General features: G+C 38.6%; 1 protein-coding gene across 1 annotated transcript in view; it reads left to right on the top strand.

The window, feature by feature from the left end:
- LOC119656511 (calpain-D) overlaps positions 1 to 16619 on the top strand; it is a 42702-nt gene that overhangs the window by 17389 nt on the left and 8694 nt on the right. The window contains exon 2 of the mRNA XM_038062847.1: positions 4568 to 6424. Within this exon, the coding sequence (XP_037918775.1) occupies positions 4568 to 6424 (1857 nt within the window). The remainder of the gene's footprint in view (positions 1 to 4567; positions 6425 to 16619) is intronic.

The raw sequence follows: 16619 nt of genomic DNA, 5'->3' as shown, positions 1-16619 counted from the left end.
AATACCTTTATGCATGGTGATTAATCCTCTCCATATAGATGTTGAATATCTGAAATACTTTGATTACCTTAGAAAGATAATTCTATTTACCTGTGTCCGAATCCTCCTGAAATCAAAGGGTTATAGTAATCCTAGTCATACACTAAATATAATAAAAGGAATTATTTACTAAAAATATAGCACAACGACATTAAAAGTAAGTATGATGACATAAAAGGGAACAGAAACTCCTGGAGGACACAAAGGTTTCCTTACAAGCATTTGCGAACGATCTAGCCATAATAATTACCCGTAAGCGTGAGAATACAGTATGTGACCGCTTGAATGCAGCTCTGCATGTAATCCACAGTTGGTATCCCGCAACGAATTCACGGTGAACGCTAGGAAGTTTGGACTAGTTATGTTCACTAAGAACGTCAGGTGGGACAGCATCTTAGCAGGGGTGGAAATCAAGTTGGTATAAACAGTCAAACATTTAGTAGTACATCTCGCCTCCAAGCTATCTTTGAAGTATCATATCAAGAAACAATATCAGAAATCTCGCAGATTGCTCTTTCATCGCAACGGATTCATTGGATGTAAGCATCCATAATAAAGTTCATTTTGATGTATGCATGCATCGTCCGGTGGCCGAAACTGAATTTTCTTAGCAGCAGGAGGAAGCTGGCGTGGCTCGGTTGACTAAGTATTAGTGGAGCAATGAGTGCTACGCCTCTTGAGGTGAAACGGAAAGCGGCCAACGACGCATATAGACTCGATATCATTAGCTCGTGGAAAGGTGACCAATTGTACGGTCATGCGTCCAATGAACATTCGGTGGCTCTGATGCCGATCATATGGGTTCCAGAATTGTGTTTGAAAAAACATACTCCGTCGTAATCACCAAAAGAAAAGAATGATCGATAAATGGCCACGAGTCTGTCGGAATAACTGACCTAAAAATCTTCACCGACTGGTCAGTCATAGAAGATGCCCCATCCATCCATACGAGTGTTTTCGGGTAACCCGATTATAGACTACGTGACCCATCGGAAAAATGATGACCATATTCCAAGCGGAGATATATGCCACTTCATTGACAGAAAAAAATGCTTACGACAAAACTGGTGGGGTTCCACCATTCGAATCTGTTCCGACAGTCGGGCAGCGTTATCAGCACTTAACAGCAACAGCATATCAAGCCAGTTGGTGTGGAGTTTCCACCAGTTGCTGCTGAAACTTGGCCGATTAAAAGAAACATTCCTGATGTGAATGCCAGGGAATTCAAACATCACTGGCAATGAAGACAGACTGACAGACTGGTTCGCCAACGGTCTGGATCCACAATGGTGGGGCCACAATCAGCTTTCGGAATCCGACCATCCACGTCTACTCTGAAGACCGAGTGGAGAAATTTGAACTCTTGTCGGCAAGCGAAAATTCTTGTGAAGGAAACCGGTGACGCTAGAGCGACATTTTTGCTATCCCTTAAGAAGTTGGACATGAAAACCTTAGTAAGGTTTTTAACGGGACACTGCCCCTTAAACTACTATATGGGAAAAAATGGGGTGGTGGTTTCGGCTATATTCAGACAATGTGAGGAGGAGGAAGAGACGGCCCAGCACTTCATTTGAAGCTGCCCGGTAAGGTTATCTTCAAAGAAGAATCTGCGTACTCTCTGCATCTGGAGAATATTCTCAGATTCGGGAATCAGGAACAATTTACGGGGATAGTACAATGGGCCTGACAAACGCCTGAGTGCTCGTTCTATAGGGGTAACAGGGACTGTATATATGCATATATGTATATATTCTCAAATAATAAAATCAACCAGTTTTGTTGTCCCTACAAAAATCTTTAGTTTCATACATATAGTAGCTACTCTATAGTAGTTAAACACTTAGTAGGAAGTAACTAGCTCCCGAATGCGGGAATTATTGCATAACAATAGAAACTTTGGACTGGGAACAGCTTCGTTTTTAAAGTTTTGTGTAAAACAAAACCATATTAAAATCGGTTTACGGTCTATCTGTCTGTTTGATACACACACTTTTCTGGAAACGGCTATAGCGATTGGCATAACATTTGGGAAAAAGGTGGGAACTGTGAATGTTCACGCTTACGGTGAGTTACATCATTCTACGTGGAATTTAAGAGGAGGTCCCCATACGTGCAAAAGGGGGTGTACATTTTTTTTTCACCAAATATAGTCATATGGGTTATCAAATTAAAGGTCGAACCTCCTACTTTCCGAAGCCGGTCTCACTGTTGACATTTATTGCAAAGGTGGGGAGTGCCGAGAGTCGAAAGTGATCATTTCTTTCACGGATTCATTCTCAGAAACTACGCAACTGAAAAATTTGAAAAAAATATCAAGAAGCTGCCACTATATAATGACAAGGCACCGAAATACCTTCCGTACCGATATCTGTTCAAATAAAGTTAATAATAGTATTACTATAATTTTTAGTAACTGACTGCGAAACCCCCTTTAGGTTCATTCTAGAATCATGGAGAGTCATGGACAAATGTTCACTCAAATGTTTTTATAAAAAAATACACAAAACCTTTGATACCTTACACATTTCGTTTATGTTTCAGTTTTTTAAAGGATCGGTTTATGCCGTACTGGAAGCTTTCCCCTTCCTTAATGGAGTATTTTTCATATAAAAATAGCTGTAACTTTCACTTTCTAGAAAACGATCGAGTCTCATTGTAACGCTCTCGACGTAAAGACATCAAGACGTACGAACAATAACCTAAAACAATTCCGAATTTTTATCAATCGTAAGTCTTCTGTGAGTTTCATCTTTTCTGTTGAAGTAAAAAAATTGAAATAATATTTTTTATTAACGATGAAAAGATTGAACGCTGTCAAATAGCTCTTGAATGGCGTTGAGTATAGAAATTGACATCTCGAGACAACTCTGCTTTTAAGTTGCTTTTGCGTTCACTGATCTCTTTACTTAGAAGTCGATAAACTCCCACTTTGTAACAACGTGCCTCAGATAACACCCAGAGATTTAGCTTTAAAATTATATATTCAACGGCTTGGCGGCTTTTGTGAACCCTCTTATTGTCCTGAATTCCTTCAGACACACATCTAATGTTGCTTAACAGGAGGAAATCAAATCATCTTCTGAGTCTGCCCTTCTTTTCTACTATTAGATGAAGAGAGCTTATATTCTGGCTTTTAAATTGCGTTGAGGTTGAGCGTCGATTGCGTAGGTTAACAGCATATCATAGGTATTACCAGCAATTGTGGAGAGTTCTTGTTTATCATATATTAGTTTGAAGCTGGGTAAGGTTTGGTATTTGAGTTAACGAGGATCTTCACGTTGTAATTAATTCTAATGGAGTAATTGGTTTGGCAACTAATATATCCCTCCCATTGGGTTTAAAAATGGTCGATGTGGTTAAGATAGAAAGCTCTATCTCATTAAAAATACAATTTTTTACCAACGGAAATGGCATTGCTAATAAAGAAGCAACATTTCCTTTTCGTTTCCAACTTATTGTACTTCAAAGCGACCACAGTTGGGGGTGGGACTGACATGTGGTATTATAGAAATGTCATGTACATACGTTATCGATGGTTTTCCACGTATTTGCTCTACAAAACCTCCAAAAACTACTTACAGTCTCCATCCAGACTTCCATTCGGTGAAACGAATTGCACATCTATATCTTCGAAAAAGGCGTTGCAATGAACAAATATTGAAGTTACCAAAGTTTCAAGAGATAAATATTTTCTATGGTTGTCGTCCGAACAAAGACGTCCATACAACTTTAAAATGTTTATTACTGAAAAGCCTGATGAATATTTCATTGAATTTAGAAACAGCGAAACAACAATCACTACCACGTGCAATTCCTTTTCAATATAGCATTTGTTGTACAGTGGAATCCCGATTGTTCATATTTTCAGTAATTTACACAAACATCCCGGTCTCCAGAGTTAATTTTCTTACTTCTGATAATTGGTAATCTCGATAATTTGTACCATACCGGCAGTGTCTTGACCACATGAATTATCAGGATCCCACTGTATATGAAAGTTTGCTGATTGTGTGCTTTATCGCTCACTGTTTTCATTAGTGAGCTACTCAGAGGACGTGTGATTAGCAAATTTACAACTTTTTCATTGAGTTACTTGCTGGAAGCGATAAGAGCTGTTTACTACGTCTCTCAGTATTATCGCCTTTTTTCAAAATAATTAAATATAGAAAAATAAATTTGGTGTTTAGATGATATAAACTTTTCATATAACATATAACTACTGATTGTTATTACTGCCAAACAATTCTCTTCAGAATGACTTCAATTATCCCTGCAAGAAAATTATGGGGCCACCACTGGATAAAGTTCCTTGTGGCGGTGTTACGTATGGACAACCCTTCGGAAAAGGTCGTAGCTAGGCTGCAATCGATGTGTAATTTCTTGCACACACGGGCTTCTTGTTGCCCTTACAATGTCTTATTCTCTTTGTTCGCGCAGTACTTTTCGGCAATATTGTTTCGGAGTTTCTAACTGTCGGGACCTGTATATACTAAAGTTCGATTTTTCTTTTCTTTTCCGCTACTTTCAGAAATGAATCTCGTCGGGTCTACAAAACTTTATTGAGAGGTTGTTTAAAGCGAACGCATCGTCAGCAACCACAACTGCAACATTTAGCGCCTCCACCGAACATTCCGAGGAACGCTTTATGCGAGGATAGTAGCATAAATCGTTGTCGAATTCCAGTTAAATATCCGATAGTTTCGTGCCGATATTCGTCAAATCCTAGTTTGAATCGGTGGTGGATTTGTCAAGTATGTGAATTAGAAAATAATTCGGTGACATGGCATTGTTTGAATTGCGATAGTGTAAGCTTTTTGGCGCCAATATATAAGGGTACTTTGCTTCAAAAACCACAAAAGCAACCGCCGCAACAGGTGCAGCAACAGTCGGTGCAACAAACGCCACAACAGCCGCCACAGCAGAAAGCGCAATCTGCAATAAGTCGTGAACCGCATCAACAGAAATCATTTGAAAGCAGTGATATCCAGGAAGAGCGAAATGAGCGAAAGGTTAAAGCCCGACTACTGAGACGTACGCGTAGTCTTAGTATGGATTCAGGCTCGTCATCGTGCCGGAATAGTACAATCGGTCGATGTCACGTTTGTTTAGTTAATTGTTACTCTTCGCCAACTGCATCCGCCACGAATTGCAATCATCAAAAGTTCCGATTGCCTTCTATTGATACAGCTCCACCTTCGAACGCCTATTTTGACTTTAGTGCGAAGGGTCCAGGCAGCTTAATAACTCCCACTGGATTTGCGGGTGGAATCATCAACTTTGGGGGCAAAAACAACAACACGACGAATCTGATCTACTCATATCAAAAGATCAACAAGTCATTATCGAATATATCCGATCCAATATTCGGTGAGAAAATTGTAAGTCGTGCGGATAGGTGGCAAGTTTTAACACCTGATGGTCGATCTACATCATACCTCGCTACAGATCAATACGCGCAATCTCAAATACGTCACTACCGTCAATATTCTAGGCAATCGTCGTTTCCAGAGACGACGTCGAATATATTGCAACAACAGCATTCAGACAATAATTGTGGACAACGCCAATGCGAAATATGTGGCGTTTGTGCCCGTAATACGGATAATAGCAATTTTACAATAACAACGCTGGCCAGATCGTCGTCCAATAATACAGATCAACAGAATAAACTTAGCGCTACATTGCCACGTAACGGCGGAATTCTCGTAGCGGTGAAGGATTGGTCAGGTGGCAATTCACACAGCAAAAGTCCACACCTATCAACTGACAACCTGTCTGCCGAGGGCGGTGACAACTACTACGAAGCGTTACGTAGAAACTGCTGCCAACCAAACAATATTATGCCTAATATAATACGCAACACTCCCCCAACTGCAACTACTCATTTCTACGAAAACCATACCCTGGCGCGAAACAAACGCCCCTCCCCATTGCAGCCACCACAGTCGGATCAACAGCAAAGCGTTTCCACTAAACCCCTTCATTCAGAGCCTATCTATGCAGTTGTAAATAAATTAAACAAGGCAAAAAATAAGGTGAAACCACAGCCGGAACCCAAGTACTTATACATTGGCATGACTGGTAGTGGAGCTGCTGATTCGAAAATTAATTCCGATCCAATTTACACTAGCCTAGGGCCACATACAACATCCACCACAACGTCTGTCAACACAGGGGGTGGAGCTAGTAATAATAACAAACTGCCAGTTATTGATAACATGGGGAATGCAAAGGCGACACTTATAAGTGGACCGCGTAGTAGCAATTCTACGGCTGTCGTTGGTGCAAATGAAATAACCGTGGACGAAAGTGGAGCGGATAATGATAGCGCATTGTACGCCAAAGTTTGGAAAGGACCAAGGAAACCGATCGTTGATCCGAAAACGTATGAAATTCATATTATCCTTCAACAAATTTTCTGTGACACTTTTGTTGCACTTTCCTTTTCGAATGGAATGCCAATTGTATCTACTCAATAATTTATTATTTGCTATAAGTGTGTATTTTATTTATAGTAACGTATTGCATGGTTGTATTCTAGTTGATCCAGTAGGCCGTCAATCATTATGATTCCATTGGTACATGACTAATGCGTTGAAAAAATTATTATCAATGTTAGAAGATTTTATCTGTTTTGAAACATGCAATGGAACGTCCCGAAGGGAACCAAAGCGCCCTTAAAACTAATTTTTGTTCCATAGGCAATTCAATTACAGTTTATGATTTATTAACCAATTCTGCTCCGGAGTCAATTTATTTACATTTAACTTAATTACACAATGGTTAAGGGTTATCTCTCTTTGTTTCCACTTTTTACTAATCAACTGTTCTAGACAATATATTTTTAGTGTTTATATGAATGCCAGAATCGTTATAATTGTACGGCTATTCATTGTTTGCTCTAATCCATAACGGAATGTATCCAGCTCCAGTTATTGATTTTTGATATTGTCATTTTGAATGTTATTGAGCGCATTTAAGCTACTGAACATGAACAAATGGAATTTATGTGTTGCTCCTTAAATATTTATAGTTTATCGTAATTTAGTATTCATGACAATGCAATTGTTCGGAAATTCTTGTGCACCCTGTCATGTGGAATGCCATTGAGTGACGGTGTGTTTCCTGGAAACATTTTCAATTCGTTCAGTGTTTCATCGTAGATAGCTCACTTAGAATAATGTTATTGATTCAACAGTTTTCAGGAAGAATGTGATTGCTTTGTATATTTGAATAACAGATAGGTCATTGTGATATGCTCTGGAAAGGGACGAAATCAACAGTGAGGATTGAGAATTTCGGTATATGAATGCTTTTCAGCGTAAACTGAGGCATTGTGATCCACGAAGCTAAACTCTTTGTTATGCCTAAGTTGGAATATTAAACCAGTTTTTGATTAAATTCTTTTCACTTTCATTTGTTGCTAATAATTTATAACAACTGATTTTTGACAAGCGAAGGATGTCAACATGATACTATGGTAAACATTTGCAAGAATTTTAAAAGATAGGTATAATATATATTGCCCACATTTTTGGAGCTCATTATTCCTTAAACATTTGACATTACTAGCGGTAGTGACAGAATTTCTGAGATTGTGTCAATAATAACATGTGACAGAACGTTTACGGGAAACTATAAAGTTATTTATATGAATTAATTTCGTGTCCGTGTTATTATTATTATTTTAAAATAATTTTAATAAAAAATATATTTTTATAGCAGCAGCAAAAATATAGTTCCGACCACTATACTTTGCTGTCCATTCCTTTTTTCATATTTCTGTTAAACGAACAATTCTATATCAGAAAAGTGATGTATATTCCGAAATTGTTTATAAAGTGAACTCCTTTTTTTTAAATGTCACGAAACCCTAATGGTGCTTTGTGGCTATTTGAAAAGTCTTCCAACATACTATTTCTTGTTTTCCAACCGCTTTTTCTTCAATGCAAGGAATGACTTCTTTGACTTTGACTACCTACATTAGGATTAGGACTTCGAGTTATATCAGTGCATTTATTCTTCAGCATTTCACGATGCAGGAGTTTTTCCTGCATTCTAGAGGCAACAAGTAATTTTGCCTTTTCAATATCCATCGATTCTAACCCTTAATCTATAAATGATTTTGTGAAGTGTGAATATCGTTTATACATCAACGTTTATTTGGCTCGCCTTCAGGATCACTTTAGAATCTTCTTAAAGGGGAAAACCACATTAAAAGGCTTATTTTTTCGTTCTTTTTTGGTTTTTTTCGTAGAAAGAATTGATTCGGATCCAATCAAATTTTAACATTGTATATTCATACTTCGAATAACTTTTGAGAATTTTTCTTAATTAATTTAAGCCATAAATAAAAAAAAGTTACACGGCATTAATCCAATTGCAGGACGTGTTGCGACTTCAATTTTTGTCTGAAACCAAAAAAGTTTTCATTTTACATTACTAACTAATTTCCTAAGAATATGAACTGAATGCATGTGAAAATAACGAAAATTAAAAATCTTGCAGCTGTTGAAATTTTCTCCATTTTTTCACTAATTATGCATAAAAAGCAAATGTAGGTTCATATTTTTTGGTAATTTTATAAACAATCATAACTCCAAATTTCATAAGTGTTGCAAGATTACCTAAGGACATAAAGCGACTATCTCATGGGCGTTCGAACTTTAGCTTCAATCCGATAATCGCTCGGTTCAACCGTCCGAAAATCTAAATTAATAAGAATTTCGCTATCGATTTTTTGCAGCGCATTCTGATGTAGCTAATTTAACAAATTGTGCATTAAAAAAAATTGATGCTGTGAAACTCCTAATGTGGTTTCCCCCTTTAAGTTTGGCATTGGAGCAGCTTCTAGCTCCTTACCTTGAAATTATTTGATCTATCTTCCAGATTGAAGTCATCTTATTACAACGTTGACTTCTAAAAACATTCAAATTCAAGCAAAAAAAACAGAACTTCTTTCAAATTGAATTTCTTTGGTCTTAAATTCATGTAAAATGTTTCGTAACTAATTTTCAATGTAATAAGAATTGTGAATTCTTGACGCTCCCGAATTTTCCGATATGCCCACACTCTTCATTTACTGTTCTGTCTCTTGAGCGACCCATTCGTCGACTATCTTGGGGGAGTAAATTCCACTGCATGGGGTAGCGAGCAATGGAATTGTCGGACCTCCTTAAAGTATGACCTAGCCATTTTCACTTTCCGATCATATCGCGTGCGGGTGACAGGCCTATACGTCGAAAAAGTTCTTAGTTTGAAATAGTATCAAACCAATATATTCCGATGATACGACATAGACCGAAGTTAACGAAAGTTTGGAGCATTTGCGTAACAGTAGAGTTCACTTTCCATGTGCTATTTCCATACAGCAATACAGAAAGAACACTAGCACGGAGCAGTCTCAACTTGATCTTGATGTTGAGATAACTGCATTTCTAGGTTCTAGACAAGGCAGTGAAAACGGATCTAGCGCTGTTAATGGGTCGAACGACATCCAGTGCGGAACCATTGACGACAGAAGCCGCGCTTCGTAAATATACACATTGATCGACACCTTCGATGTTCTGCCCTTAAATGCAGATAGGGAGGATGCGATAGTTCATAGAACTTAGTATTTCTGTCATGTTGGTATTTATCTTCAGTCCAACTGTACTTGCCTCTTTTTCAAAATTCCAAGCCATTTGACCAAGGTCCATGACCCGGTGAGAGAGCAAACAGATGTCATCATCGTAGTCGAGGTGTTTGAAAAAAGATGTCATCGTCTATTGACTTCCTCTACGTCCTCCGGACAAGGTAGTCTGAAGAACGTCACCGATAACACGAAGAATAATATCAGCATCACCCTGGTGGACTCCGCTTTAGACCTAAAATTTCTCTCAGATTTTACCTCGATGCAACATTTATCATTTTACGCTCTGATAATAGCTATTAATTTCTCCGGAATGTCACTCCAGATACACTCCCTGTTCATGCTGTCGAAAGCTTTCTCGAAATCGATGAAAGATTAGATGAAGCGAAGATTTAAACTTCATTGCCCAATTATCCATAGAGTGTTCATGTAGTCAGTGCGGGAGGATCCTGTGCGGAAACGAGCCTTTTCTCTGTCGATCAAGCTTTCGAAATGTTCTTTGATGCATTCCAGGATAATTTTAGGTATTACCTTTGCGACGACAGTGAGCACACAAATACTCTTCCATTTGTCACACTGGGAAAGGTCTCGGATTTCCAAGATTTCCGTACGAGTGGAAGTAGCGGATCTACAATAACTGCAGGTGCAGCGATAAAAAATACTGCAGCAAGACCGTTCAGACCAGCGGCTTTACTTCGTTTGAGTGCATTGATGGCCGAAATGGTTTCTCTTCTGCTTGGAGGAACAGTCCGTATCCGCATGTTACGGTAACTAACCATTTCATACACAAGAAGCAGAACCTCACCGAATATGATACGGCTAAGAATCGTGGTGGGTGTTGTTTCCACCTCTTCAGCAGTTGCGACGACATGCAATTCTTTTGTGATGTGGTATACACTTCTGAAATCATTGCGTTCTGCGGCATTTCCGCTTCCCTGGCCAGCGCAATAGCAAACACCCTTTTGTCACGGTGCACATTACGTTGAATTCCTCGGGATTTTCCTCAGTATCTGGTTCGAGCGCTTCGCGAGCACCATCAACCGCTTCCACGATTCCGCAGTTAACCAGATCTTATGATTATGACGCCCCTTCGGGACATGGCCGACAATCTGCATAGCACCCGAGAAAAAAGCATTTTTGATGCCGGTCCAATGCTCAGTGATATTCTCAGCATGGGTAACTCAGTGTATCTTCCATCCTATCAGCAAGATAGCTCTCCCACTGTCGAGGGACAACTGAATCATACAAGTGGTCGAAGATCGTGTACATATTCCAGGTTATTGACGTTTCGGTCCACAAATTCCTATCCCTTTTAGTCGCTTTTTACGGCAAGTAGGGAACACTTTCTGTGTATTTTTAAACCCCAACTCACAAGGTGGGAGAATTTTTTGACATTATGTTTCTTTTGGGAACTAAATAGATCCGCGATTGTCTTGCGATGGACCCTTCCTTCTTTGGCTTTCTCACATTTCTGTGCTCTATCTATTTTTGTGTGTAGGTCTGCTTTTTAATGTCGGACTCCCATTGTTTGACTTTAGCCTGTATTTCTCAGCAGTAATCCTTTTGTTCCTTTCATTCGTTTAATTTATTAATATAGCATAGAGTTACGTTGTCGAGTAGAATATGTGGCAAATGTGAGGAGTGATCCATTTTTTATTATTTTCGTATATAAATAATGATATATGTTATTCTTGATATCATTTCTTTATAGAATTTATCCTTCTTTCTTAAGTTTAAGTCCTTGTTGAACTTTTTACAGTTATGATTCGATGATGAATTAGAACTCAATGTCCATAAATTTTCAATTTTTCTTCTTAACGATGGGCACTAAGTATAATAGATAGATAGATAAGAGTGATAGAAGACCATTGTTTTTGAACATTCCGGTCATAATAAGCCCGTTGTATTATCTCCTAGTTTATACATTCAGATATAATAGTATTCGTCCTTTCATTCTCTCACTCATTTAAGAGTATAAGGACGTCTTCCAAAGGCCCTTTCTTGGGGTAAAATAAAAGAGTCACTTTGTGAAATAACGTAAGGCCCCTAGCCTTCACAAATACTTTCCATTGCCGATAGGAGTTCAAATTACTCTATTGAAGTGCACGAATTTTCGCGACCTTGTCCTTCAGAAAAGTTTCTACGACAGTTGGCATCACATTAAAAGCTAGTTCTGATCCTACTATTGTAGAGCTAGAACATTGGCGAGGAAATCTCTTCATTAGTACTGCGATTAGAATGCTTTGGTACCGAGATCAGAATTTCTCCACTTAAAAGTAGAAAGCGATTGTCTCTATAGAAACTTTATAATGCTTCAAGCTAAAGAAAATTATTATTTATCTCTATCTATTCAACTATGCTTAAACTATCGAATTAAAACAGGACACAGAAATATATTTCGATCAATTTTGATCAATCACATGGAAGAAATTGCGATTTTGAACTTGCGAATGGGCTGAAATTACCGACCCGGAGGTATTAGGCAACATTTTAAATTTCCTTCAAATCTGAAGAATGACCAGATAATGATGAGATAGAAAATTGTGCGATGGCGAACAATCTTCGTCAACTCTTATACGCCGTCATTTTTTCTTCACGAATGAGAACAGGCCATCTATAACTTCCTGATACTCGTCCAAGCTCATCAGTGTAGACGGAAAAGTAAGGCGGAATTTTCCTTAAGTTCAAAATACAGATCAAATCATAAGAGAGCGCAAGTTGCGCTGAGTAGAGATGTCAACAATAATCGACTAGAAGCTAAAGAAACCAGTTGATTTGTTCCTAAAACGGGATAGGTTATTTATTTGTAAATGAATTATTGCAAAAATTATGCCCGAAGTAAGTATTTACAAATAAATAACCTATCCTGTTTTAGGAGCAAATCAACTGTTTTTTATTTAGATTCTAGTAGAAAGCATGAATAAAAGCGACAAAATTGAAATTGACGAATAATTGATTAATTTCCTATTAGCTTAAAGGTTCAATTGCGATTGTAATATTTAAATAACGGGTGTATCATGTATTTTGGCACTAACTTCAAAAGCATGTCATTCGAAAACAAACAATCGATTTGAAAAATCCTTTTAATCGTACTTTATTCTGTTCATGATTCGTCGAAAAATACATTTACAGTACACTTAATGGACCATGGTCTTCGATTTTTCGTAGTGTGGAGCGAATGTTCCGAATCAGGTTTTGGCGGACCGATGGATCGATTTCCTTCAACTTTCTCTTGATTCGACCAATCAAATGTTGCTCGTTTCGAGCCTCCCAGCCACCGACGTAGACCATACGCTTGAGAACTGCCCAAAAATTTTCGATTGGACGTGCCTGAGGTATGTTTGGGGGATTGTCCTTTTTCGGCACAAATGGTATATTTTGCTCAGTCAGCCAATTCAATGTTTTTTTTGCATAATGACAGCTTGCAAGGTCCGGCCAAAACATTATTTCGTCACGACCATGATGTTTTTCGATGAATTGCTTCAATTTCGGCAAGCATTGGCCGATATAAATGTCAGCATTGATCGCTTCTGATTTGTTTGATCGAATCAAAGGCTCTGAAACACCCTTCGATGAAATGGCTGCCCACACCAACACCTTTGGTTCAAATTTTGATTTGCCGGCATATTTAACATCATCTGCTGTTGCTTCAATGTTGTCAGTATAAAAGCCGTCGTTGCCACTCAATTCATGATGCGAGAATGTGAAGTACGATTCATCATCCAAAATTATGGATTTTCCATTCGCAAAGTATTTGTCACGAAGTGCACGCAGCATTTTGGTATTTTTTCGAGTTGTTGTTGTGTATATTTTGGTGCTCGTCGACGTTTACGATAAATTACGTTGTTTTTCTTCAAAATACGATGGACTGTATCTTTCGAAACACCAAATTTTTGTCCCAATTTGCGTGTTGATTGACCAACCTTGTTTTTCGCACTTGATAGCAGACTTATGACTGTTCTGGCACCTAATTTGGATGGACCACCGCATTGCTTTTTGTTTTCGGGCTCTTTACCATCGCGACAATCCTTCAGAACACGGAAAATTGTTCTGCGAGAGATTGGCTTGTCTTTGAACATTTCAAGAATTTCACTAGAACTTAGTCCGCCAAACATGTTGGCGACAGATTTCCGTAAATCGAGCTTGTACGACATTTTGAATGGATCTAACTGAACAATTTGAGTTTGACAGTTCAGTAGGAGTACAGTTAAGTGTGACTTGTTTATGCAATCAAATAAACGCCTGAAGTTAGTGCCAAAATACATAATACACCCGTTAATACAGTCGAATCTGGTTAATTCGAATTCAAGGGACCAATTAAAAACTTCTAATTATCCAAATTTCAAATTACGGAAGTGGGAAAGAGGTACCTAAAGACAACGTTTACGTATAACCAATCGTATGGTGGCCTATTCAAATTTAAACGATACATAACTAGCAAGTTAACTGCCGCTGAGGACGTTGTTCTCATCATTCCAGTACTCCATAGGCAACCAAATCGTTGGATTTATAATGTCACTTTTTCGCAATTAGTCAGTGAAACGCAAATTGACTATATTCTCATAAGACGTCAACATTTTACCACCGTCACTGATTGCAGAGCTGTTCCCTATGAGATCATCGCACCTCAACATCGGCCGTTGACTGCCGTCCTGCGAATTAAGCCATCAATAAAACAGCGTGAGGAACGCACTGGCCCGCGGCGCATTTCGTGAGTAGCCGACCCCTCTTGTGAACGGGATAAAGGCTGAAGAAAAAGAAGATTATATATAGTATATTTAGTAGGAATCCATAGTGAAAGGATCCAAGTTGTCACTCCAAAATAGTGGAGCAGTCTACAGAATTCCTTATATACTTGGAGGTGTTGCTTCCACAATTGTACGGTGTCAATCACACTCATGAATATTGTACCCCTTCTTTTTCTTTAGCTTTTGCCCCGCTCACAAGCGGGTTTGGCTCGTTGAGATCGGTCACATCATTTTGTCCTATCAAAAGCCTGATCCGGATGCCGCCGCGAGGGTTTCAAATCCTCATTCAGCGTATAAAACCACCGTTGTTTCGGTAGATCAATTTCAGCAAGTGAAGAACCATAGAGGGCGACAGGGCGGACGACTTGAAACCGTCGTTGATATGTCGATCACAGAGAACATCACCTAGTGCGTAAAGCAATTTCATAACGCAACTCTCCATTGACTGATAACATTGACCCGATGTATTTAAATCGCTCAATTCTGGGTAAGTCACTGCCACTGACAGTAATGGTGCCTGTTTCATGAAGATCGGTCGTCAGAAATTCAATGTTATTCAGATTCAATCATTCCATTTTTGGACAAGTTTCTCGAGATCATTTTTTCTATTAGACCCTAGGAAAACATCATCTGCACAAAGCAGTATGTAGGGCGCTGGACGTTGGATGCCCCGTGTGACAGTTGCTTTGCAGAGCTCAGATGCGATGTGGTCAGGTCCTGTCGTCTTCCCCAACTTCATTCGTTTTATTGCTTCCTCGACTTTAGTTGCGCTGACAGGAATCGTTGAAATGTCGGCAATGCTTCTAGAAGTGGAGGATGAACAAATTCTTCCGTTGAAATCTGCTCTAAATATTCTCGCCATCTATCCGTCGTAGTATCGTTCTTGTCATTAACGCAACAGAAGTTTTCGATATCCTTTGTGCGTTCGTGTCGACTTTTGACAAGTCGATACAGATCTCTTTCGCCATCCCAAGTGTCCAGTTTATCGTAAAGATTTTTGTAACCATCGTCATTCCAAAGCCAAGTTTCTCGGTTGATGAACCGCTTACCTGACTTGGTGATTCGGAGGGTTGCATAGGTCGTTTTGTGGATTGTGTCTTTAACTTGGTTCACGATTCTTCCATATTCGTAATATTTGGTAATCACGTAAGTGAAATCATTTGTTCTTTTTTCTCATAAAATCGCCATTTAATGCGCCGCGGGTCAATGCCTTCCTCACTCTGTTTTATTGGTCACTTGATTAGCAATCAACGGCTGATGTTAAGGTGGGTGCTGTGGTCTCATAAGGAACGGCTTTGCAGTCAGTGACGGTGATAAAATGTCGGCATCGCATGAGACCATAGTCGATTTGCGTTTTACTGTTCCCACTATAAAATGTAGAACGATGAGAAAATCGTTTGATGAACCAAGTATTTATAAGTACAAGGTCATGGGTGTCGGCAAAATCCACTACACGCCCGCCACCCCCATTGAACGCTCCACAGATTGGACTCATATTGTGGACAAGCTCTAAGATACCCTGCTCCAATTGACTTTTTTTCTGACAGGAATAGGGATCTTCTTTCATTTGATGAACGCTAAAAACTTCAGAGCTGATCTCTACCTGTCACATCTACATTCTGTTGAGATGCTTGAAATTAGCTTATGACTGGATGTTTTCACAGAATTCATATTCATCTTCTTCAGTGATGGGACTTTTCTTCATTTTTTTTTATCTCCTGCATGTACTATTTATTAACCACAGAAAGCACTGTATCCTTATAGTATAGTCCTTCAAATCCCCAATTTTTTCTTTGCTTTATTAGATAGTATATTTTTTCCATAGAAATCAGCTCCCGTTTGTAATAAGCGTAGGATTCTTTTCATAATGTTTGATTGAGCATAAAACTTTTTATTTTTAGCAGAATTTTTTTAATCGTCGTTATACCAAACAAAAACGTCTATTCGTGATATTTGTAGCGATCTAATCGCTACGATAAATGAAACAATTGACGTCGTTTCCTTACGCTAGTGTGTTGCAAAGACCAACATTTTGAGAATCATTTGTTCCCGTCTTCAGTACTGGAATAGATTTCCCAAGTTATTTATACAAAAAACATAATGAGAATTGAATATAGCATAATAATTCATAAATAAATTTTAGGGAATGCTTCTAAACTTTATTTTCCCTTATTAGGTGAATCACATAGCATTACTTTCTT

The sequence above is a fragment of the Hermetia illucens genome, chromosome 5 (assembly GCF_905115235.1).
Source record: "Hermetia illucens chromosome 5, iHerIll2.2.curated.20191125, whole genome shotgun sequence".
In the NCBI taxonomy this organism is placed as follows: Eukaryota; Metazoa; Arthropoda; class Insecta; order Diptera; family Stratiomyidae; genus Hermetia; species Hermetia illucens.
The sequence above is the reverse complement of the archived record's forward strand: the minus strand, read 5'-3'. Positions and strand labels throughout refer to the sequence as shown.